Raw genomic sequence first — 23,879 nt, forward strand, 5'->3', positions numbered from 1 at the left:
TGATTGCTTCAGGTGATCGAATTTATAACTATGGTGATTGTGACTATGGTTATGAAGGTGGTTCTTATCGTATCTGTTTCAATGGAACTCTTTCGGATCTTAACTATGGTGATTGTGTATTGCTTCCTCCTTCAGGACTCACCTATGCTACAGACACACTCGTCATTTTCACTCCTTTCAAACTCATTCCTGTCATTACCAATCTTGTTTCATCATTTTCAATTGTTCCTTCACTTCCAGATAGTCTCGTGTTCAACACTACTACAGGTGTGATTGAAGGTATAGCCACCGCGCCACTAGAGCAAATCTTTACTGTTACTGCCTTGAACACTGTTGGAAGTACCTCCTACGTGCTTCAATGGAACTTTGTTTATCCTCAATGTAAGGAGAATGGGTTGATTGGGGAATATGGAGAAGAATTCACTGTGAAGTGTTATTCTTGGTCATTTATTGGACAAAAATCACGTAGATGTAGTCTGGAGGGTGATTCTGTCAAATGGATAGATCTCCCAAATACCTGTGTTGGTATTCATGCTACTGTTTGTGGCGCTTGTATTCTTGTATGTGTCCTGTGTGTATTTATGGTTTTCTTTTTGAAACAGCGAGGTTCCAGTCAAGTTAAGGTGACAGTTGGTGAAGTCTACCTGTAGTGTTATCATATTCTGTATTGTTTGTAAGCGAAACAATATTGGAACGCAATCCATTATTCTATCCGATAATGACGATGAAACGCCCGATGTTGTCAATCATCACATTTCTCAGGAATTGTGAGTGTAATCATGACAGAAGAAATTGACCCGATAACTAAAGTGAAAGAGGTACTATGAAGAGAATCGCCGATGAGAAATAGTTCCTTTCAGAGGAAAGCAACTACATGAGAATTGCTGACTCTTTATTTGGATCGAAAGGACCAACAAAGTACGATGTAGTAGAAATTAAAACCACAAGTGAAGGTAATGGAAGAGTTTTCCGCTTCTTAGTTATAGGAGAGTATAAGAAACGATCCAAGTGTGTGAAGGGAAAGCATTTGGACGCATGGTTCCGAGAAAAGACTAATCAAGATAGTTGCAAACTTCCTGAGATTGCGGAGGACCAATTGGATACTGTAATTGGTTTGATCATGGAAACTCTCATGGATCGAAAGCTTATGCACACTGCACGAAAACCAGATAATGCAAAGCGGATCTTTACGGAGAATATCAACGTATGGAATAAAAAGTATGTCTATTCCTGGGACTATGATGGACCTGCTGTACGTCATTAGATTTAAGCATCATCCATAGGGAATGCGTTATTTGAAGATTGCTATTACAATTGCGGCGCTCATTGCAATTCCAACGTATCGTATTTGGCCTGTGTTCCTTCAGGTTTAACTCTTGTATTTTGCTCACTTCTAGAGAATTGTGATGCGGACTACCCTTGCTATCACTATTGGTTTAATTGCATTAGAAATAGTTCGTTTCTTGCTTTTCCTTGTCTGTCGTCTCTTTGGTTATAGCATCTGGATTTTCCCTGATTTGGACCGAGATGACAAAGGACTCTTTGGAGTTTTCTATCCTTTGATCTCAGTTGAAGTAATATATTAATGAGAGACTAATGAATAGAAATTGAATGATGGTCGCAACAAGTATCGTTATACCATTCTTGCTATTCTTGTTGCACTTATATCCATCTTTTTGTACAATCCACAACAAGCTATTCGTACTACAAAGACGGTTATTAACACAACGTCGTCATCAGTTCAATGGGTAAGAAGTGAGTGGATGTCCTTGAAGATAGCTGCTGTTGAATATGTAAAGCAGTTTTCTACTCCTGTTGGTATGAATAAGAAGAATAATTTATAGAAAGTGCGAATCGAAACGAACGAGAGGAAAGCACCAGCATATAATCCTGAAGATGATGAAGTCTACGATTTTGATGAAGCTGATGTTGTGGATGAGGAGGATTTGGTTGATCTTGATGACCTTGAGGATGTGAAACTGGATATTGAATTGGGTGTTTAGAAGAAACAAACCAAAAGGAAATGGCATGGGTTGTGTCAATATGTCCATATTGATCGTAAACCAGATTAGTTTCATCTCTCGTAGGTAAAACTGACCTTGACTGAGAACTCTACACATAAAAATACCAGATCATACATACAAGATAATTTAAACACGAGGCAACGAGTAGTACAAGCGTAATCACTGTTTCCCAATATGACATAAATATCAGGTAGACAAACGGATCAGTCATCCCTAGTACTATGGAGCAGAGAATCAAAGCAACACTGATGTTCAATTCTGCACCAAAACCTACTTCTTTCGATAAATGGCCACTTGAATAAGCAATAGTAGAAAGAGACAGAGAGCTTCTCCTGACGTCAAAGAAGTGTATAACTAGAGTTTACTCAAAGAGAAAGGAGAAACAAGTGACGAAACACAGTAATTTATCGCAACAAATCCTATTCCAGTCACAGGATGATCATGGGATTCCCTATATATCATTGAAATTACAAGGAATCCACAAATAGTGATAAACAATATAGTTACACATCAAATAAACCGAGGCTATCAAGAAACCATGAAAGAGAAGAGAGATGAAAATAGAAGTATAGGTCTGCTGCGAGCTTAAGCGCATGTCACGATACGTAATGAAGCCGATAGAACATATATCAATGATTAAAGGAAAGAGGTCAGAGTGTTGAATAATAGACAGAGGAATCTTGAAAAAATCGATTTCTGTAGTACACTACAGCTCAAACAAAGCAACTCGGACTCTACACTCCGGTAGGTAAAACCAACATCGGTTTCATTCGTCCCTAGTCTTCTGAACCGTATATAAACCTAGGATAACAAATCACAAGTCGAACTACTATGGCAGATATAACGGTATAGATCAAGAATACAACATTTACCATTCGATTCTATAATCACCAACAGCAATTTAGGATAAATGGTAGATGGAATTCTGTTTGACCCTAATTCCGTGTTTTGTTTGTTCCAGATAGAATATACCTAATTTGTGATGAAAATAGTTCTTCTTTACTATATGAGATGGATTCCTTTATTGACTCTTTCCTTCTTTGAAAAAGGTTGCTATACAACAGGAATGTGAAAATGAACTAGAAACAAGCTTAACAATCTCAGTTCTAGAGTGATAAGCAGCTTTCATTTCTGATAGACAGAGACAAGAGAGATGGTGAAAGATGTGTTCGAATAGAGAATGAATCGAAATCCAAGTTAACGTATTCAGCGAAATGGGCGGCTCTGCCGAAATGGCGCAATTCTCAATTGTTGGCAAAGACAAAAACCCTCAATGAAGGAACCATATATTTGGTATGAGTGTTCTTATCCTGGAATACCGTCGACCTTTTATGTGAATGTGGAAACGGGAGTTGCATACACAGATCTACCTGAAGATGAGCCAGAGGCATCACTTGTTAAGGAGTTTTCGGTGGATGTGGATGTCTGTGATGATTTTCCGTTTTACATATCCTTAGCTTGTTTTTGAATTTGGAGTCTTCTTAATTAGCACTGTTGTAGAGTGAAAAAGATCTATACGAAAGAGAATTCTGGAGAGTTATCTTTACATAAGGATGAGATTGTATTCGTTAAGTCGCTTCCTGTAGACGGATGGGTATTTTCGGAGAATATGGATAAGGAATGTGGTTATGTACCATTTTGTTGCTTGGATCCGATTTTTCTTCCTGAACATGAGGTAAAGATGGGAAAGGTGATAGAGCCACAATCTACAGATCCTAGTGTGGATACCGTGACAATTCGACGTCGTAGCATTACATTAGGTGAAAGCCACTCCAAGGAGTATTTATTTTGCTATCTTGTGATAAGTAGCAGCCTTACGGACAAGCCTAAGATACGTTCAACAAAACGAACCCATACACATTCTTTGTCGATTCAGTCCTCTCAGTCAGATACTTCGTGTACCCTTTTTAATGTTATTTCACTTTAAGCTACTCGTCTAATGCAATCCATGCTTCCTCTATTCATTCGCAAGGTCTTCAGCACCAAACCAGTAACTCCATATGACCTGGTACCTCGTTTCATTTGATAATGAGAATTAGTGGACTATTGAATTCACTCGTCGAACATTGAATCTCCAAATGTCTCAGTTTCAACGGTTATTACAGGATTGTGGGGTAAATCCTCAGTTATACAACGAGATGATTGATTTGATGGAAGTAAACATTTTACCAGCATCCGAGTTTATTCCATTAGGAAAGGATGAATCAACACGACGTAAGGTATTGTCTGGAGATCGAATCTAGATACAAACTCGACCATTTATCATTCAACAATGAACCTCAATGAGACTAAGACTCATTCACGAAAGGTTCCCAGTTCTCCTCCTCCTCTTCCATCTTCTTCATCAGTAACTCCATCACTTACAAGTAAGACTCTTCCTCTTCCTTCTCTTCCTTCTCCTCCACCTTCCAAACCAGTCACAGAGATACTTCCTGCTACTCCAATAACCCCTCCATTGGATAAACTTAGCTCAACTGGATCCAGTACTCCTGTTATGGAGAAGAAAGAAACACGAAGGCAAACCATATCTCCAGAAGTCCCTTGTTCTCTAGCTAGCAGTTTCTTCGTTGATCTGGATTTGTATTCGTTTGTGTGTTATGCCTCCATCTATTTCAGACGTGAAAAATCGCGGTTATTCCATGCTTTTACTCTCCAGGATTTGATCACATTCTCAAACCAGGTTCCAATTCAGCCATTACATTGCTTATCTCCTGTAACTGTGGCTTCTGTTCTAGATATCGAAAGGAAAGTGTTAATGTACATTAATGCGATTGCTCTCGATACTGAGGAAGATGATGATTCTAGTCGAATGATGATATTAGAACAATTGGTATATCAATCGTTAGCTTCTCAAGAAGTATTCGATGAGATTGTGTGTTTTGTGATGAAAGAAACGAATGGCAATCCTGATGAAACCAGTCAGATTCTTGCATTCCAATTACTCTACGTATTGTTATCACAACGACGACCTTCTCCGCATTTTTTCAAATATGTGGTGAATTATGTGAATTCCCATTTAAAACAAGAAAATGAAATAGGAGGTCTGGCTGTGTGTATCATGGATGAACTCTTGAAAGGGGAATCTCCTCAAGACAATGGTATTCTGAATATTGAACGGTTTAAGAGTGCATGTAAGCGCATTGAAACAGCATCCACATTGGCATTACCATCTCACCTATTCAAAGGTGTTTCTATTGAGAGTATTCTTCACATGGAATCTACAGCTGAGAAGCTTGTAAGTCATGGTATTATCCCTCCATCAAATGGAAGTTATGCTGTCGAATTCATTCCTCGTTGATGTGAGAATTATGATTGATATGTAGCCTCCTGTGCTTTTGAAGACTTCGACTTGTATCAGATGCTTAGTTCATTCTTAGCAGGTGTGGTTCTTCATGTTCGTACTGCTGATAGCAAGGATTTCAAAGAACGAATCGTTTATCTGGATCCAACTCTTCTCAAATTGAATTGGATTTCAATTAGTCCTTCCAAAGGAAAGATTCATGTGATTCCATTAGAAGATATGACTGTGAGTGTGTTAATAACAGGGTGATGAATAGGATGTTGTCCGAGTTGGATCACCTTATCAGGGTCAAGGAATTGAACGAAATGATTTGTATGCTGTGACATTGTACACAGTTGATAAAGCTGACAGTTTGGAGTTAGCTGTGATTAGCAGACCTGAACAGCAACGTCTTATGCATTTCTTAAACACACTTGTGAATTGGTATAAATTGAATCATGAAGGAGAGATCAATGCGTTAATGTGTAAGTATTTGGTTACTGCTGAAGTAAGGAGTGATTCTGTCATTGATAGTTAGGGTACAATTGATGAAGATAATGAGAAGGAACATCAGTTCTGTAAGGAGATCCGAAAGTCACTCAAAACATATCTAGACAAGCAGCCTCTTCAACCAACACGATTCATCACACTCACATCCGACCTTCAGTCTCCACCGCCTCCTTCAAGAAGTCGTTTTTCGCTTGGTTCACCAGGTGGCTCGTTGAATAGTGGCACAGGATCTCTTCCAGTCTCACGGAGTGCACGTAATACACAGTCTGGATCCAAACATGGATTTGATTTCCAAGGAGTGAATCTGAATAGTCTGGAGAGTTTAAAGAAGAACCAATTATTGTCTCCACCAAGACAGAGGGATACGATTGTCCTGTCTGATGTGATGCCATTCCATCATCATGATGGAATTCCAAAAATCTTGTTAATGTTGGTCCAAGCATTTGTGGATTGTGAAGCATATAAGGAGCAAGGTATTTTCCGTCTTGCAGCAGATACGGATGATAGGAAGAGTATGCGGAATGAGCTGGGAGTGGTAGGAATGGACTAATGGGATAAGTCGCAGGGTAATTATCGTTGTATTGAAGGTGCAAGTGCTTTTTTGCTTGCAGAAGAGATCAAAGACTTTATTCGTAGCTTATCACCTTGTCTTGTTCCTTCTTCCCTCTATAATTCGGTGGTTCAAATTGGCCATCAGGGAAATCAAGCAGATTTGCGAGATGTCTGGAAGGTGATTGAATCGATGCCTACTACAAACTATTCTGTTTTGATGTATTTACTTACCTTGTTATATAAGGTGTCATTGGTAACAAGCAACAACATGACCATCAGTAATCTGTGCATTTGCTTTGCCCCGAATTTGATTCGACCTGAGTAACTGTGATGAAGAAATATGATTCATAGACCCATTGACGGTATGTCCGAGAACGATTTGATGACGATGGAAGCGATGCATGTGTCAGATGTGAACTGTTTCTTCCAGTTGGTGTTAGAATCCCTTACAGACCACTTTGATATTGCCATCTACAAAGACGACTTCCCTTTCCCTTAGTGTGTGTTTGTTCAACAAGAATAGAATCCTTTCTTGGCTTGTTTTCTAGCTTCTTGATCTTTTCGTGAGAGTTCTTCGTACACTTGGATATCGGTTGGAGACAACTGTTTCCATTGATCATAGAGTAACTGCCCAACTTCTTCATTCGAGGCTTCACTGTGACTCTTTCGAATCTATTCCTAATAGCGAAGAGGATTCATCACTTCGGTTGCATTTTTAGCAACATAGATCATAAAGGCTGTCATTGCAGGACGAATACGTCTGTGATCATTTACCATTTCTGTTCTGTTAATAATGGAATCATTATTCAATCCCTCCATCTGTTCCCTCCATCTCTTGGTATGATAACAAACATAACTCCACTAAACAGACAGCAAACACACAGTATGGTCACCTAGTTTCAATTGTCTTAAGGACGCTATCTCTTGAAGAGCCTTTGGAAGTTGGAATTGTGTGGAATAAGGAATAAGGATGCTGGCACTTCGAAGAAGATCTGTTTGCTTAAAACTGTAGACCAATTCAAAGAGAGAATAGTACAATTGATCGAGTTCCTTAAAACTCACGGAATTCCGCATATAGATAGGAGGCTATATGGAAAGTTGAGTGAAAGACGTACATTGGCCAAAATAACGATGTTCTTCTTGTAGGCCTCTTTATTCAATTGAATTGCTTCAATCAGTTGTTGAGCACGTGATTCAAAGGATGCTTGTGTAAAACTGATGCTCTAAGTATTATCGAGAACAGCACTTCAGATACTCGAGGAATTTCAGAATCACCAGTAAATAGATTTCCTGTATTCTTTTTTGCACAAAAGATGGCCCGAGCTGAGGAATCCGAATTCATGACAGCATAATCTCCTATGAATCACAGTTATATCGATCAATAACTCATCAATGGAGCCTTCTCCCGCTCAGCTTCCAGATCCTGAACAAATTGATTAAAGGCATCGACATCATGGCAAGGCCACTTCTCAAACCCATGGTGATAATCTTCCAAGAATCGCTTTCTTTGCAGATATGGGAAATCACGTCGAATGACCGAAACAAACTCATCTCCTAGAATTCCTGATCCGCAGAAGAAATCAAACAGAAGCATGTTGTTCTGTAACAATCCACCTTTCTGGATGGTGTTATAACAGAGAGCAGCAGCAATTGTTTCCTTCAAGGGCGTCTCTGCTAAGAACTGACGATAACCGCGATTGGAGTCATATCCCACATCAACACTCACAGTGACGTTATCTCGTCGAATCTACACGTAACAAAACTAATGATAATGATACCAGAAAGAACACCTTCTTTCGATGAGGAGATCGCACTGTAGTCACTGATTTGGCTAACGATGTGAGTGGAGAGGAGCTCAAAATCATTTCATTCACATCCCTTGGGAAGAACATGTTGTTCTTAATAATTGTCTGAACATTGAGAATCACAAAAGGATGTACGGTTTGCAGCATGAGTTCATCCTCTTTGGAGATGTATTGTTCCCAGGGAATTTGTTGCAAACTCTGCTCCATGCCACGACGATTTGTCAGGGTGAATGTGCCGACCTTGATACGAGCACTCTCTACATGTAATTCATACGAGGAATAAAGAGTACCAACCATCCGAGAGCAACACATCATGCGCCAGAACTGTTGATTATCCACTAAGATCATTATTAAACAAAACGAATACCCATCAGATCTACACCACCTGAATAATCACGATACACACAAGTAGACTTCGTCCCCACTTTCAATTTGACGAGTTCATATTGAAACAGCGATTCGAACCCTAAATTATTTACAGAGCGAAGTAAGAAATACCTGGGATTACAGTAGCCCAACAATGGAAGGGTTTCTGAAGAGAAGCACTCACCTTCGACAGCATTCTTGCCTAATGGATAAAAGAAATCATAAAGAAGCAAACAAGATACGAACCGTAGTTGGGGATACTAGAATAAGCAGAATCGAAAAAAGGTCCTATCTTCCAAAGAGACATATTCATTGGGTATTTTGGCAAACATAGAATAGCCCTCCTATCCTATGAATACTGATGTTTGATGAATACTGAATCTATGACAAGTAGATTGAGAGGCTTTCACGAGATTTCGTCGATTCCCAACAGCAAGCTAGAATTCGAGTTCAATCCTTGCATAAATTGGAAAGATATCTTGTGAATAATTGTTTGAACTTGGATTCACATCAATTGGTAAGTATATTGGATCGAGTGATCGTACTATTCCTTAGTTTTGTTTTGATCGTAGTCTGTATGTTCTGAACTTCTTATTCAAAACAATCCCGAGCTGACTTATCCTGTCTTGTCATTTTTGAGTTCTCTCCAACAGACATATGGGAAAAATATCTGTGGAATTGCTTATGAGCTCTATCCTTCCCTTCTCTTTTGTATTCAGGGAGATGATACAAAACTCTCCAAGCAATGTCACTATTTGATCCGTCGTTTCTTGTTGTCCTCACCCTTTTGTCCCCGATTCTGTATAGAATTGGCCCAAGCAGCTCAGACAGTTTCAGTATCTTCTCCAGCAGTCTCCTATCTAGTTGAATATCTGGAAATTCTAGAGTCATTCGATGACAGTTCAATTCAATTTGGAAAGAAAGCAATGTTGCAAGCATTAGACTACTTGAGACACAAAACTGATGGGCTCAAGAGATATCAAGTTCGGGAAATGATTCAGCGATTAAAAGGGTCCTCTTCATCAATCCACAAACCAACCCATCGTAAATCGAAGAGTCACTGGAGTGGTTGGTCTATTTGCTTGTTGAGTAGCTTATCTTTGTGTGCGTTGTTGTCAACAATTCTGGTGGTGTGGCACTCTCCAAGTGTGTCTTCATCGATTCCATCTCCCAATTTTGATACTGTGATTCCTCTCCAGAAAGATCCTGTGGAAACGGTGAATGATAATCCTGTAGTGGAATTGTATGACTTGGACGAGGAAACAACAGATTCGTTACATGACATGTATTCAGACGAAGTGTTTGTTGATGTTGCCTCAACAGAGGTTGTATGGGAAGAAGACTCTTCTCCTGGTGATATAGTGATTCCTATCATTGTTCTTGTAGCTGTTTTAAGTGGATATGAGATTTGTGGGGTTATCTGAGGTTTATAACAAATAGATGTTATGTATCATTCATCTAAGGAATCTTCACATGACAAGAGAAAGACCACAAACCCTCAACGGAAGACTGGACGAGAGTTTGGGTTTGATCGAGTTGATATGTCCAGTGTTATGCAGAATGAGGATTCATTATCTGGATCAACCAATCGTGGTTATAACATGCGTTTTTAGTTTGTATCATGACTTGTTTCTTCTTCTTATTCTTGCGCCATAACTGTACCACTTTTGCGACATCCTATTCTGTCATTCTAAACCTTAGATTCGAACCAGAATGCCAAGTAGGAATAGGAAAAGATATTTAGAGAATAGTTCCTAGCGAACCAAGTACAATTGTGGAGTATCGTTGTGGAGGTAGTGAGAGAATAGAAATGAGTGATAAGTAGATTGTGGTAAGATTGTGGAGGTGAAACCTCACGAACCAATCCGTTGCAAAGAATGTGGTTACAGAATCATTTACAAAGCTCGTACCAAGAGATGTAAATATGATTATATTGATATTAGGGTATAGGCATTCAGTATGAGGCTAATTGAAGTACTTTAGTTCATTTTGTTTATTCAAAACATCTTTTTGTGGATAAATTAAGCCAACCCATTTCTTCTTGCAGATTGATAACTCATCGAATCGACTTTCAAACGAATTCCCAAAGAACAGCCGATTTTTCTACCACTTTTCTTTTTCATTTTCTTCATGAATATGAATGGTATCGATTCTAATCTGGTTTCATTGGATAGCTATCAGTCAGCAAGAGACTGGAGTGAATTACAAATGTGGTGGTTGGTTTTAGTGAATGTCGTTCTAAAATGAAGAATGTGGTCGAATTGTGAACCTCCGGGCAGATCAGGTGATTCTTTGTCCTTACTGTGGTTATCGAGTTGTCTTTAAACTTCCAACCAAGCAGCGTAGGACTATTTTAGAGTTGATTCTGTCGTAGCTCAGCAATATGAAGCTATTTAGTGTAACTAGAAAACATTGTTTGTCTTCATACAAAACACAATAGTATATTACTTAGGGGCGCCTGATGATGGCCTTACAGCATTCCGAGAGATAGGAGGAAGTTCTGGAGGAAGAGAACTGGGAAGAGGAGGTGGAGTTTTTTTGGTCCTAGCAGGAGGTATTGTTGGAACAAGAGGTGGAATCTTCTTGGCTATAGTAGCAGGTGCTGTTACCACGGGATGGGTGAACGATTGCTCCATTGAAGGTCGAATGGACTTCTTGGCAAGAGTTGATGGATCCGATGGATATCCTTCCACAATCGACTGTGAAGGCTTCACGTTGTCCTCAGAAGTTTTGGGAGATGTCTCGATCTTTGGAAGAGTTGTCATCTCCAACTCCTTGGATTTCTGAAGTGGCAGTTCTTTCTTCCTCGAGCAGCAGCAACAGAATGAACACAATCGGAATAGAATCGAAGCCACCCAAAGTACGATAAGCACCACAATCACAGACATAATTATCCAAAAACGAGAGGTTACGATCGGTTCTTGTTCAGCAATGTACTCCAACAATACACGGCGTTGAACAATAAAGTCTCCATCGGTAATGGTAACAACCAACGTATCGTTGAGCTTGTAAATACCTCGAAATGTGATATTCTGCAGGATTGCATGAAGAGCACTAAGAGATCCTTCCAATTCAGTCATCGTATCATCCATATCCTCTCCATAATTCCCTTTGATCCAACGCACAGGATTATTTGGATTACTTAATGAGGTATTGACAAAAAAGTATGAAGTTACAGTCTCTAAGCGAAGAATGCCCAATTGTGTATCACGATCGTAGTCAATAATTGAAAAATCAGTAAATAGTGTAGGCTGATAAAGTTTGAAAGGAATAGAAGAAGGCGTTTCCAATCTACAAATGAATCATCGAACATATTGTCACATGGGTTTTGTATTTACATGATGAATAACAATGGTAAAAGTAAATACAGAAGAGCGAATTCCTTTATGAATCACATACATCTGGAGAGAATCATTTTTCATATTGAGTTTATTCCCATTGATATCCGTCTCTGGGTCCGAAAAGTAATGCAATTCAGATACAAATACAAAGGGGTACGTTTCATTAATCACTCCATGAATAGGTTTTTCAATTAGTTCAAATGATACCTCATCATCATGAATAATTGAAGTTGCATTCTGCATAGTTACTTCAAATAGACTATCGTTTGCTTCTTCTGCATGAAGAATCATAGAACAAGGAATAAGCGTATTGGTGATATTGTATGTAATAACAGCCTCTTCTGATTCCAAATTCCGTGTATCACCAACAACCAATCGAATAGCACAAGTATCTTGTAACAGATCCAATCCTTCATTTCCCAAATACACAACAGTATAATTAAAAGACTGGATGATCCCTGTAGAAGGAAGGTTCTCAACACTACATTGTGGAGAGATACTAATGATTCGCGTATAGGCCTTATCTTCATCTTCATCATCAATCTCTAAGAGAGTATGATGTACTGAATCAGTTGTAAATGAATATGATGCATTGTGAACAATAGGAGCATGATTCAGCCAATCCACATATATTTGAAGGGTCTTCAGAGTGCTTACACCATAAGGGTTTGATAGGATAAGAGAGATATTCGTGAAACTACGGTTTATGTCCATATCATTTCATACGGTGTTTCACTGAATTCACCAACAGGTGCTTGATAGAACAGAGTTGTGTTTGTTAACACCAGTCCATCTGGTGGGAGTGAAGTGAGTTTCGATAAAGAATGTAAATATAGCTGGCCACGATGAGGTAGCGACATTAACTTCACGGTTATCGAATAACCAGAGACTAGATTTGTGTGACTGTTCAAGTTGTAGTCATGAATAGGAATATCGATTCGAAATCGACTGTTCATAAGTCCGTGCACAAAACGAGGCTCAAGAGAAGGAAGAGAGGGAGGAACTGAACAATTGAAGTTATGAGCAATTTGTGTTTCATTCAAGACGTGATCGAAGAAGCCTAGATAGTACACTTCTCCATTCCATCGAGGGATAAAGGGACCGCCTGATCGAGCAAGAGAACCATACAAACGATTTTGAGGACTCCACAAATCATAGTAAGTTGGTGAAACGGTACGATTGATAAGGGAAGAACCATTCTTGTAAGACTAAGATCAAAGCTGACAAAAACACCCACATACATATCAGTACCGCTTTGACGAAATCGAACACACACAACAACATGAACATAGGGTTCAGAATCTACTGGATAAAGAACTAGAGATACAGACCCCGAGGAGGTCCCTGAAAGAAAGAACAATATACTATCATAGAAGTGTTGAATAGAAAACACATCTTTATTGTCCCATTGGGCTGAGGTGACCAGGGCCACAGATAACAGTTGAGAGAGCATAAAACTCTGATTTTCAACCTTAAGCCACATTTCTAAAGAAAACTCCTTAGTCTGTGTAATTCGCTCATAAACAGAGGCAAACGTTCGATTGCTAGCGAAGGAATAGCTTGTTTTCAACGGTAGACTTCGATAGCCACTTCTTCCAATACATTGAATGGCTTGACCAATCGATAATGATCCAAACGAAACATTGGGAACAAATTCATGAACTTGGAATAATCCATTTTCACATTCAGATTCAAGGAAGACATACTCAAAGAGCTGATGTGTATTATCTCGATCTGAAAACTGCATAGTTGAGCAACTGAAGAGTAGAAACAACCAAATCAGAAGCATGATCCCTTGATTCTATAGATTAGACAAGAAACCAAAGCCTCAAATCTGATTGGCTAAAGATCACGTTCTGAAAACAAACAGAAATCAATCCTGCTTTCCAATTTCTTTTCCACGGCAGAAAGCAGCAAACACAGCACCCATAACACTTCCTCTAAAGCCTTTATCTTCGAGATATTCAACTCCAGTGATCGTAGTACCTCCAGGAGAACAAACCTGATCCTTCAATTCAGCTACAATTCAACCAAAGACCAAGCCAATACCTGGATGCTTATGAGTACTAATAACCATCTCAGCAGATCCACGGACCATATAAGCGGAGAGATTTAGGGCCAAATCCCGTGGTAATCCGGACTTTACACCACCATCAGCCAAAGCCTCGATCAGCATATAAATAAAGGCTGGACCACTTCCAGCAAGAGCAACAACAGCTATAAATCATCCTTGTCATCGATTTCAACCATCCATATAATACTCTGGAATCTGCAAGATCTCTCCGAGATTGCAAAACATTTCATTCATCAGAAAGTTGGTTTTCTCGTTGGTGTTGGGTCCAAGGGTGTAACAACAAATGCCCTTTAAGACACTACATGGAGTATTCGGTAGAAGACGGACAATTCCGCATCCTGTAGGATGGATCTACCAATAAAATCTCTTCTTCAATCATGCCTTATCGCTAATCTGCTTAATAGTGATTCCACATGCAATAGAAATAAATAGCTTCTCAGGAGTAAAAGATTCAGCACTACTCATTGGCTCATCAAGAAGAGTAAGCAGAATGTCAGGCTACAAGAATATTCCATTCGCAATAACTACCTTAACGGCAAGAATAATAATATCACAAGAGTCAACAAGGCTGGGAATAGTGTTGTCTACAATAATCCCAACCGACTTAAAATAGGTCACTCTCGCTTCACTAATATCAAAAACATGAACGCGATCATTGGTAAAGGTTTTGGTTTTCAAGAATCCTGAGATCATTGCTACACCGTCAAAACATCCCTCATAGACAAACAGGTGGCCATTACACCTCCTCCAATAAAACCAATAGTGAGATTATCGAGCATCTAAGAAAAGAATGACTTCGTTTACTATCAACAAAGAACTCACAGGAAGATAAAGGAATTTGCGATTAAACTAGACTGAAGGAAAGGATTAGTTCTTATTCTTCTTATCGGTTTTACTCTTGTCACGACGCGACAGAAGGGAATAGGCATAAGAACCGTACAAAGCAGACATCCACTCCTGCCAATAATCGTCGAATGTCCGGTAATCACGATTAGGAAGATTCAGTCCAGACAACCACATATTCCAGAATGCTACAAGTAAGATATCAACCTAAACCTCCTACTTCCTTGGATGAAAGAAGTGAATTGTCTTTGATAAGCTGCAATGTAACGCCCCTGAAGGAATGAAAGAGGCGTTAGCACGAACAGGGAAATGAGATAACTCTGTGGGAGATCCTTCACGACCTTGGTTTTGATGTTCCTGATATTACCATCTCTCCAGAACATAACGGATCCAAAGGTAATAGACTGAGTGATAGGGAAGAGAAGATTCAGAACAAGCACACGACGGAGAACATCATTGAAACGACTCGTAGGAAAGAGACGGGCGGCGGCAGTGTTAGCAAAGTGGTTGCCCAGACCAGAAAAAGTGAATCCAGCAGTAAAGAAAGCGAATGCACGACGAGCTTCCCTACAAGTGATCCTCAAGACCATCCCATACAGCTTCTCTCTCTTAAGGGCAATCTTCTGACAAAGAAGATCTCCAAAACCCATGTACAAACCCACAGTCATGCAGGTCTTGGCAACGGGTCTCAGACGAGTTAAGGTTTGATTCAAGGCTAGCGACATTTAAACTACAACTCCAAATGGAGTAATAGATACAATTCTAAAAAGAATGTGGGAAAAGGAGAAACGGCGTTACATCACAAGACGGGAGTTTCATCATGTTCTCCAGTTCTGGATTACCAGTGTGAAGAATCCCTTCCGTATTGTCCTTTTTGTGAATGGATATTTTACGGACTTCTTAGCAAACAACTTCAAAGATCCAAATTCTTTGTATTTGCCATTTGTGTTCGGATGAAACGCCCATTTCATCACAACACAGGTGTCAACAATAGGTAATTCATGTCGAAGCCGTCCTTTATCAATGGAAATACGTTGGATCTGAGTGTTATTCGAACTGTCTTGAAAGATGATCTTGTGTCACTCCTCACGAAGGTAGTATTCTGTTCTTGCACTTGAATTATCAGATAAATGGACCAAAGTGTGTTGTTCTTGATATGTCCTTGAGCAAGTGTATCAACTTGGCACTTGAAGGAGCTTCTATTTTCAAGGTATACTTGTGGAAGCAGATCTAGTGACTCATAGGAGAATAATGTGACAACTCTCCTCAAGTTGTCTTCAGATCCTATCCAAACTGATGCACAATCGATTATCTATATTAGTCGGTCTGAAATGAATACGATTCAGATGGTTGCCGAATCCATTCGACAGTTACGAGATAGGGATGTAATCTTGTGTTGGTTGAGTTACAGATAGAGCTTGCATTCGTATTATTTATTTGTTGTCCCGAGAGTCACAGAAATGGTCAACCAGTACCTTCGGGATGTTAAGCTCTATGATTTTGTTAATATCCACGCATTACAAATGGATCTGGTGCCAATTGATAACGATTTGCTGAGTATGGAGTTGGCAGGTTCCTTTGTCGACCTCTTTGTAAATGACTCGAAGAGTACTCTAAAGACAGTGGCAAATGCTCTGCTCAAGCTGGAGATCTTGTATGGTCCGTTTCCCTCGATTCAAGCTATTGGCCAAAATGCTCAAAGTATTACTTCACTAATGAAATCCATGTCTAATGAATCTCTTTCTGTCGAGATTGATGTAGTTTGTGAGTTATAGAGTATTCCCCCACAATTCAGCCGCTGCTTCATTCTAGATCGTGCTGTTGATCTTTGCAGTATTTTCGTTACTCCACTTACCTATGAAGCATTGATTAATGAAGTAAGTCATGGCTTACGAGTTCATTGTAGTGTATGTCGATGGAATGTGGTCAAATCGTGGTTGAAGGAGATAAGATTGGAAGAAAGGATAATTCTCCAGTTTCTGTTCAGTTGAATAGCAATGACCAACTCTTCGCTGAGATTGCTGATTACAACATCAGTATGGTTCCTCGTTATTTGAAGGAAAAGTCGCATGAGATTCAATGTATGTGTTATTGACAATCTCCATTCTAGCTCTCTATAATAGTCGGCCTCGTGATAGTACTTGTTCCATTAGCGATCTGTCTCAGTTCGTACGGAAGGTGGGAACGATCCAAGATTTATATGAGAGTATGCAAATTCATCTCACAGTGGCAAATATCGTCACATCGGTCACGAATTCCAAGAGTTTTGGAGATCGTTGGCAATGTGAACGAGAACTGCTGGAAGGAGACAATATACTGGATTCAATTCGAGATATGTTGTATCAGGAGGTAGGAGAGGGGAAAGATTCCAATCTAGTGCACATTAGTCGATTTCCTTCATTATTTGGTAATGTATTCCATCATCAACAATGGAATTAAACCGAAAGATTATGATACTGTTCGAAGAGAGTTTCTCCTGGTAATGATCAAATCTAAGGATGATATGTAGACATATGGATATCAGTATGTTCCCTTGTTGGTTAAACTGGAACATGCAGGACTACTTCGAAAACGAGAATCGTCAAGTAATTACTCCACAATCCGGACTCGCATGCGTTTGATCCGAAATGATATTGACGGAAGTCAGCAATCTGATTTAAAGTGAGATATGAAATAATGAATAAGAAGTAGTTATGTTACATCGGGATTTGCTCCTTTATCTTCAAGGATCATCCAGGCTATGACATTAGGAACGTCACCAATGGATGAAGTTGCAAAGGTCGTTGGATTTGATTATTCTGAAGTACCTCAGCCAATTTGTCAAACTGCACAGAAGAATCTAATTTTGGTTGTATTCGTCGGTGGATTGACGTACATGGAAATTGCAGCAATCCGTTTAATCGAGAAACAGAATCCTGATATTGAGTTTGTATTTATGACTACAAATATGGTCAATAGCAGTACTATATTAAAGAGTATCGTTGACGATGTTATTCCGAAGAAATAAGATCTGTAGTCGTGTTTGTTGAAAATCCCGTGGGAATTGTGAATGGTAACATCCATTTCATTTCACAAATCTAAAGCATCATGTCCGATTCAGAACATAGTACATCTAGTTCCGAGAAAGAGATAGAATCGGAAGAGAGAGAGATGGATGGTAGGGATCCAATGGGTAGCGTGATTGTGTAGTAGAAGAGCCTTTAGATGGTATAATCTTATAATTCTAGTACATTGTAGATGCTATATCCGATGAAAAGAGTAACGATAGTTCTGTTTGACAGATTTCTTTGCTTTTATCTGTAGGAAGAGAGAGAGGAAGAAGAAGTGTCAGAGGAAGAATCGTCAAATAGTGACGATGAGAAGGCAGTTGATATTGTATGGTAATGTGGGATTGAAGTAATTATCAGGCTGAAGAAGATGACGATGATGAGAATAAGGATGTGTATGCCGAGATGAAAAAGAAGTTCCAGGCAGAGAAGGCAAAGAAGAAAGAGTACTCAGAAGCTAAGACAAAGGAATTAGAGGAGATGAAGAAACGTAAGGAGCTCAACGAGAAGAAGCATGAAGAGACACTGAAGATTTTGAACAGTTTGGATCTCAAGAAATGTGTTTTGATTCGTGGTGTATCGTTTGACACAAAAGAAGAAACATTCCGTCCTTTATTTGAAGCATTTGGACCTATTTCGCAAATATTCCTGGTTCGCAATCCCAATGGCAAGATCGCGGGCTTTGGGTAAGTTCTCGTTATTATGTAAACATTTAGAGCCATCGAATTTGAAACCGAAGAAGGCCGCAACAATGCAATGGCTCAAGGAACTGTGGCTTACCTTGATCGTACCATCGTCATTTCGGAATTAGAGAGTGTTGGTTTCCTGGACCGATTTGCAGTACGTCGGGAGAAGAAGATTCGCCGTCATCGTGAAGCAAAAGAGAAGAAGAATGAGTTAAAGCATAAGCTTTATGTAGAGAAGAAGCGAGCAAAGATGCAACGACATCGTGAGCATATGGCCGCGAAGAGAGCTGCAGAGAAGGCTGCTGCAAAAGGGAAGGAAGGAGAAGAAGAGGGAAATGGAGAAGATGAAGTAAGAGGAGGTGGTAGGGGCGGAAGAGGAGGAATGAGAGGCGGAAGAGGTGGAATGAGAGGAAGAGGAGGACATGGTGAAGGGAGAGGAAGAGGAGGAATGAGAGGAAGGGGTGGTATGAGGGGACATGGTAACAGAGGAGAGGGTATGGAAAGAGGAAGAGGCGGAAGAGGCGGAAGAGGAGAAAGAGGTCGGGGAGGAAAAGATAGAAATAATACTTCCACATATTCTGTTTTCAATAAACACTTCATGAATCACTAGAATCAATTACATCAATTAATTCACAATCATTATCAGATTCAACAATCGGTTTCCGCTTCCTTCGAGGTATATAAAGCTGGTTCTCTGTGAGTTCCTCGATGTCATCATCACTCTCTGAAGATTCATTCGCCAGATCTACTAAATCCGAAATTACTCTAACTCGTTTTGATCTGTCATCTTCTGATGGTTCTAAGTGCAATCGCTTCCTGTTGTTCTGTGTAGAATTGGTTTCAGAAGCTGGTGTTACTGGAGTCTGGACTTTTGGAAACACAGGATGAGGTGAAATGGATTGAGATACAGGTACCAATGTGATGGTTCCGTGTTGCAGCTGAAGGTTATATCCAGGAGGTACTTGGGACAATACTTTGGATTGTTGCGGGGATTTAAATGAATATAAAGGTTGTGTCTGAGGATGTACTTCCGCCAGTGATGGGGACAACCGATCCTCTGTTTGTTGTTGCTGAGAATTCTCTGGATCCTTCTGAGATGATGACTGTCGCTTCATTTGCTTCATCCGATCTGCTGAATCCAATTCCCACTGCTGGCGAGCACGCATCATCTCCACCATCTTTCGATATGTCTCAGGTGATGTGATTGAAGAGGGTGTTTCTCGAGATACAGTATTTGAAGGATCTCTTCTATTTCTCACTCATCATCTTCAAGCTCTACGAAGTTCTCATCGTTTCAGATACTCCTAATTGCACCACTTGATTCCCAAAGTATAATCCACCCCCAAGATTTAAATTCTTCTTCGGATCTATTATTCGTCTACCATTCTCTTGAAGAGAAGGATCATCTACATATCCAATAAACTCAGGAGGTTCATTATCAAATGGGTCTGGTTGAAGTAGTTCTTTCAGATTCATTCTTTGAATGTGCTGTCTGATTGTATCACGCAGAATCTGATTCACTTGATCACTCTTCAATCGGAACAACTGTGTGTGTTCACTGATACCATCAATATCAAGTGTTTGAAGAAATTGCATATGAGAAGGATCATCAGGAAGATCAATTTGTAACTGAAGTTCCTTTCATTTCAATCAAAATGACAATAATACGGCAATATTTCGTCGCATAGATGAAGTTCGAGGATCATCCAAAGTGAACAATTCATGAAGTTCACTCTTGTTGAAATGCTTGGCCGTACGTTTGTTATCCATCACCATTTTGTTCACACATTCTTTCCATACTTGGCGTGCATACATCTTCTCTTCAATTCCCCCACAGGTCACACACCGATATACAATCACATTCTTTGTCTGACCTATTCGATATCTAAATATGAGTTCTGAATCATTCCATACGCTCGATCAATAGCCTGATCATCCACTGTCGGATTCCAGTTTGGATCGGTTATAATGATTCGATCAGCGGCAGTGATTGTTATGCCCTCTCCTCCAGCACCAACTGTAATCAGCATTACATTCTGCTCTCCTGCACTGAATGCATTCAAGGCATCCTCACGTTGTTGGGATGATAAGGATCCGTTGTAATGCAACGTACTGATGTTCTTCCTCCAGAGACATTCATCGATAATACAGAGCATCTTCAATTGGCGACAGAAGATCAACACACGATGTCCTTCCTTCACCAGGGTCTCTGTAAGAGGAATGATTACACTTAACTTATTTCCATAAGCATACAGAGTATTCTCAGGAAGTGTATGTAACAGGGCTCGTAGTTTGTAGATAGAAATGGCTTTCCTCTTTGACTTCTTCAGCTTCTTTGTAGATTGATGTGCCCCCAAGTTCTGTGTTGATTCACTCGGAGTTACTCCTGTTCGTTCAGCTTGAGTTCCATCAGTATCATTCTTTTCTTCCGGAAATTCCTCCTCAGTCTCCAGATCTGAATCTCCATCTCCAAAGATCTCGTCAAAAGCAAGAGGTTTATCAAGCAGATCCTCATCAGCAATACACTCGCTCACACGCTTTTTCACTGTATTGTTGACAATCCGTCGTTCCCGTGAGGTCAGAAGCATCACATGATTGGCTCTGGAACTCAATGATAGAACTAACTCTCACATCTTCTGTAACGTAACTAATGAAGCTAATGCATGTTGTGATGTCCTCAGAACACTCTTCACTCCATCTGAATTCAGGAAGCATTCATACACAGCCACTTGACGTGTGTTCATTCGACTATAAATTCGCTCTCCTCAGAAAACCTACCACCATAGGACAATCTCCGTTTTCTTGCTGATCTGAGGTACCTTTTCATCCTTCAATATAATGTCCTTTTCACGACGCAGAGAAACACTGTAGATCATTGTATTCAGTTTCTGCGCCATTTCTTCACCAAAGAGACGGGTTTTCTCATCAGCATTTCGATCTTGGCCATCTTCGATAGGTTGCTTGAAATACTTCACAAATTCCTTTCTTCCTCCCAGTAGTTTGTGTTCACACAACCAATCCATGATATTCCACATTTCAACTAGATTGTTCTGGAGGGGTGTTCCAGAAAGTACTATTCGATGGTGGGCACGTAATGACTGGGAACATTTGGACATCTCCGATTGTTCATTCTTGATCTTGTGACCTTCATCCAAAATAATGTAATCCCACTTTCCTTCTGTTCGATCTATCAAATCCGAAGTCTCGGACCAAACAGTGGAGAAGAACTCAAGGTGACGTTTCATTGTTCCATAGGTTGTGATAACAATCGAAAAATCTTCTCGAATCTTATCACGCATTCTATCTATCTCCAGTTTTGTTAGACCATGAAAACGGACAGAAGAGAGTTCTATGCATCATATCCTGAACATAATCCTACCTGACCAATTACACAATGTGCTCTCCCAGACTGCCATCACACTATTGGGGCAGATGACCAAACATGAATGCAGCTCTCCACGATTATATAGGCACTGAAGAAACACACAGATTTGCACCGTTTTACCCAGACCCATATCATCGGCTAAAAGAGCACCCCCATATGGATTGTGATGCATTTTCCACAACCACTGAATCCCTTCATGTTGATGAGGATATCTAGAAAATGATGGTGCATAAATATCAAAGATACAGTCGATCTTTCACATTCTCGGGTATTTCAATGTCTTCAGTCTCCTGATCTTCACATTCCATTGATCTTGCATTGGTTTCAACAGAATCACAATCTATTTTTCAAACGACAAAAATCACTTCAACCATCTTTTCCTCCCTTTATTGGTTGCATTGTGTGACACAACCAACCAAAACTGAATAAAACAAACTTCTAAATCAATGTGTCAAAAACAAACATGCATAAAACTACCTTACCTAAATTCTGTTAGAAATGCACCAACAACAGCACAACAAAGTGGTCAGTGATCAATGCATCCTGGCTTAATGTGCATTGACATGTGGTCTTTCCGTAGAATCATAGTCGATCATACGGGGAAAGAATTATAATCCTCCCACACACCTTCACGCTACTCACCTGTAATCTACATATCGTAAGACTCCATATCAATGCAACACAACAACTGCACACGATAACTGATCTTTCACTGTTTACGCATCATTAAACACATATACAAAAACTATCTTCATACATGTAGTACGAGATGCAATCAATCATCACACCACTTACCTTCCACTACTTCGAGGACAATCTCAAGAGACTCTATAAACGATTAGTGTCTTTGTCAACCTCAATGACTCCATAACAAGTATGAAAATCGAAAGGCAAACAAACGGGAGTGTTGGGCCCGCTTCGAAAAGTCAATTTGGGCAACGGGAACGAGTTTTCATGGATCAGTCCTTGAAAACTAACTAAAGTTGCCATTCAACAACAAGCTCAGACAAATGCCTCGAATGAAATCATGAGAATGGATTCATACTCGTCATCTTTACTCTTCATAGCCCACTCAGACACACCAACTTACCTTCAATAGTCTCAAGAACCAGAACTCTAATGTTCTCTACACCATGTGAGACACCCACCCAGTCTTCAAGCAAGTAACACTAGAAAACAACAAGAGCACCAGTTTATTTTGTCGCTGGTTAGTTCCTTCGCCACATCAACCGCAGGAAGGATACCTTTAAAACGACAAATCCAATCTCATGCACTGCTTACGATCTACAAACGATTAGAATGTTTCCACTATGGTTTGTCCTCAATATCCATGTTGCATAGCAACTCATCCGGAATAGGAATATAGTAGCAGGGCAGGAGCAAGCTTACGCAAGCTCAACTGTCCATCAATCTAGGATCTGCTTGCTGCCTGGGACTTCACCAAACGGTAGTCAGACTACCTTCCATGGCGTGCAAGAGCGGGAGTCACATCGTCACCGCCGGATCCAATCAACAAGATGACAATCAGAAAAGACAATCGTCAAGAATCATTACGATAGGGGCGACAAAACTTCATCACTTGTCAAAACTCATCAGACATAAACTTACAATGTCCATTCTAACAATCACTATCAAGACATAACTTCTCTAGCTTTTGCTAAAGAATATTATGGCAAGAAAACAACCACTAAATGACTCATGCAATCGTTGAGAATAAAATTTGTGAATACAGGAGTGAAGACGATTCGTGCAATGATATGAATAAACGAAATGGGGACATTTCTGGTTAGATGGATAATCCTTTCCATTTTGAAGAATGCAATAATCTTAACAAATATGTACATATAATACTGCGACTCCCATAATCCGCATTGCCTCCTAAGGAATATCTTTTGAAATCCAACAATGAGTTCACGAAAAGCGGATTTTGGAATGCAGGGATTGATTTCCATCATCAATGATATTC

General features: G+C 39.8%; 12 protein-coding genes across 12 annotated transcripts; 5 read left to right on the forward strand and 7 right to left on the reverse strand.

The window, feature by feature from the left end:
* Nucleotides 1–874: 874 nt before the first annotated feature.
* JH06_2732 (hypothetical protein) lies at nucleotides 875–2,003 on the forward strand (the record flags this gene model as incomplete). Its single annotated transcript, XM_014671387.1, has 7 exons — nucleotides 875–953; nucleotides 987–1,252; nucleotides 1,284–1,367; nucleotides 1,398–1,574; nucleotides 1,605–1,748; nucleotides 1,776–1,814; nucleotides 1,845–2,003. 7 exons carry the CDS (start codon nucleotides 875–877, stop codon nucleotides 2,001–2,003), a joined length of 948 nt encoding a protein of 315 aa, XP_014526873.1.
* Nucleotides 2,004–3,297: 1,294 nt separating this feature from the next.
* JH06_2733 (rho GTPase-activating protein) lies at nucleotides 3,298–6,865 on the forward strand (the record flags this gene model as incomplete). The annotated part of the gene is made up of 11 exons (XM_014671388.1): nucleotides 3,298–3,464; nucleotides 3,525–3,803; nucleotides 3,834–3,922; nucleotides 3,953–4,032; nucleotides 4,064–4,238; nucleotides 4,268–5,317; nucleotides 5,348–5,550; nucleotides 5,582–5,812; nucleotides 5,843–6,349; nucleotides 6,380–6,687; nucleotides 6,718–6,865. 11 exons carry the CDS (start codon nucleotides 3,298–3,300, stop codon nucleotides 6,863–6,865), a joined length of 3,237 nt encoding a protein of 1,078 aa, XP_014526874.1.
* An 11-nt stretch (nucleotides 6,866–6,876) lies between these two features.
* JH06_2734 (hypothetical protein) lies at nucleotides 6,877–7,143 on the reverse strand (the record flags this gene model as incomplete). Its single annotated transcript, XM_014671389.1, has 2 exons — nucleotides 6,877–7,038; nucleotides 7,069–7,143. 2 exons carry the CDS (start codon nucleotides 7,141–7,143, stop codon nucleotides 6,877–6,879), a joined length of 237 nt encoding a protein of 78 aa, XP_014526875.1.
* Nucleotides 7,144–7,227: 84 nt separating this feature from the next.
* Nucleotides 7,228–8,519, reverse strand: JH06_2735 (DNA methylase; the record flags this gene model as incomplete). The annotated part of the gene is made up of 5 exons (XM_014671390.1): nucleotides 7,228–7,452; nucleotides 7,482–7,589; nucleotides 7,622–7,722; nucleotides 7,753–8,113; nucleotides 8,145–8,519. The coding sequence occupies 5 exons, from the start codon at nucleotides 8,517–8,519 to the stop codon at nucleotides 7,228–7,230; spliced, it is 1,170 nt and encodes a 389-aa protein (XP_014526876.1).
* A 2,462-nt stretch (nucleotides 8,520–10,981) lies between these two features.
* Nucleotides 10,982–13,625, reverse strand: JH06_2736 (hypothetical protein; the record flags this gene model as incomplete). Its single annotated transcript, XM_014671391.1, has 4 exons — nucleotides 10,982–11,828; nucleotides 11,859–12,575; nucleotides 12,605–13,086; nucleotides 13,116–13,625. 4 exons carry the CDS (start codon nucleotides 13,623–13,625, stop codon nucleotides 10,982–10,984), a joined length of 2,556 nt encoding a protein of 851 aa, XP_014526877.1.
* Nucleotides 13,626–13,751: 126 nt separating this feature from the next.
* Nucleotides 13,752–14,186, reverse strand: JH06_2737 (pyrroline-5-carboxylate reductase; the record flags this gene model as incomplete). The annotated part of the gene is made up of 3 exons (XM_014671392.1): nucleotides 13,752–13,897; nucleotides 13,928–14,095; nucleotides 14,126–14,186. 3 exons carry the CDS (start codon nucleotides 14,184–14,186, stop codon nucleotides 13,752–13,754), a joined length of 375 nt encoding a protein of 124 aa, XP_014526878.1.
* Nucleotides 14,187–14,327: 141 nt separating this feature from the next.
* Nucleotides 14,328–14,731, reverse strand: JH06_2738 (pyrroline-5-carboxylate reductase; the record flags this gene model as incomplete). Its single annotated transcript, XM_014671393.1, has 3 exons — nucleotides 14,328–14,450; nucleotides 14,481–14,647; nucleotides 14,680–14,731. 3 exons carry the CDS (start codon nucleotides 14,729–14,731, stop codon nucleotides 14,328–14,330), a joined length of 342 nt encoding a protein of 113 aa, XP_014526879.1.
* Nucleotides 14,732–14,819: 88 nt separating this feature from the next.
* JH06_2739 (hypothetical protein) lies at nucleotides 14,820–15,520 on the reverse strand (the record flags this gene model as incomplete). The annotated part of the gene is made up of 3 exons (XM_014671394.1): nucleotides 14,820–14,983; nucleotides 15,016–15,362; nucleotides 15,393–15,520. 3 exons carry the CDS (start codon nucleotides 15,518–15,520, stop codon nucleotides 14,820–14,822), a joined length of 639 nt encoding a protein of 212 aa, XP_014526880.1.
* A 276-nt stretch (nucleotides 15,521–15,796) lies between these two features.
* JH06_2740 (vacuolar protein-sorting-associated protein) lies at nucleotides 15,797–16,890 on the forward strand (the record flags this gene model as incomplete). Its single annotated transcript, XM_014671395.1, is given in 6 exon segments — nucleotides 15,797–15,889; nucleotides 15,922–16,005; nucleotides 16,040–16,180; nucleotides 16,211–16,552; nucleotides 16,571–16,672; nucleotides 16,702–16,890. 6 exon segments carry the CDS (start codon nucleotides 15,797–15,799, stop codon nucleotides 16,888–16,890), a joined length of 951 nt encoding a protein of 316 aa, XP_014526881.1.
* Nucleotides 16,891–17,129: 239 nt separating this feature from the next.
* Nucleotides 17,130–17,802, forward strand: JH06_2741 (vacuolar protein-sorting-associated protein; the record flags this gene model as incomplete). Its single annotated transcript, XM_014671396.1, has 4 exons — nucleotides 17,130–17,144; nucleotides 17,173–17,274; nucleotides 17,305–17,456; nucleotides 17,487–17,802. 4 exons carry the CDS (start codon nucleotides 17,130–17,132, stop codon nucleotides 17,800–17,802), a joined length of 585 nt encoding a protein of 194 aa, XP_014526882.1.
* A 143-nt stretch (nucleotides 17,803–17,945) lies between these two features.
* Nucleotides 17,946–19,138, forward strand: JH06_2742 (hypothetical protein; the record flags this gene model as incomplete). The annotated part of the gene is made up of 5 exons (XM_014671397.1): nucleotides 17,946–17,972; nucleotides 18,023–18,067; nucleotides 18,099–18,170; nucleotides 18,203–18,528; nucleotides 18,559–19,138. The coding sequence occupies 5 exons, from the start codon at nucleotides 17,946–17,948 to the stop codon at nucleotides 19,136–19,138; spliced, it is 1,050 nt and encodes a 349-aa protein (XP_014526883.1).
* Nucleotides 19,139–19,803: 665 nt separating this feature from the next.
* On the reverse strand, nucleotides 19,804–22,085 carry JH06_2743 (DNA excision repair protein; the record flags this gene model as incomplete). Its single annotated transcript, XM_014671398.1, has 6 exons — nucleotides 19,804–20,166; nucleotides 20,197–20,413; nucleotides 20,443–21,129; nucleotides 21,160–21,276; nucleotides 21,307–21,877; nucleotides 21,908–22,085. The coding sequence occupies 6 exons, from the start codon at nucleotides 22,083–22,085 to the stop codon at nucleotides 19,804–19,806; spliced, it is 2,133 nt and encodes a 710-aa protein (XP_014526884.1).
* Nucleotides 22,086–23,879: the final 1,794 nt, after the last annotated feature.

This window comes from Blastocystis sp. subtype 4, assembly GCF_000743755.1.
Source record: "Blastocystis sp. subtype 4 strain WR1 chromosome Unknown seqid_0168, whole genome shotgun sequence".
NCBI lineage: Eukaryota > Bigyra > Opalinata > Blastocystidae > Blastocystis > Blastocystis sp. subtype 4.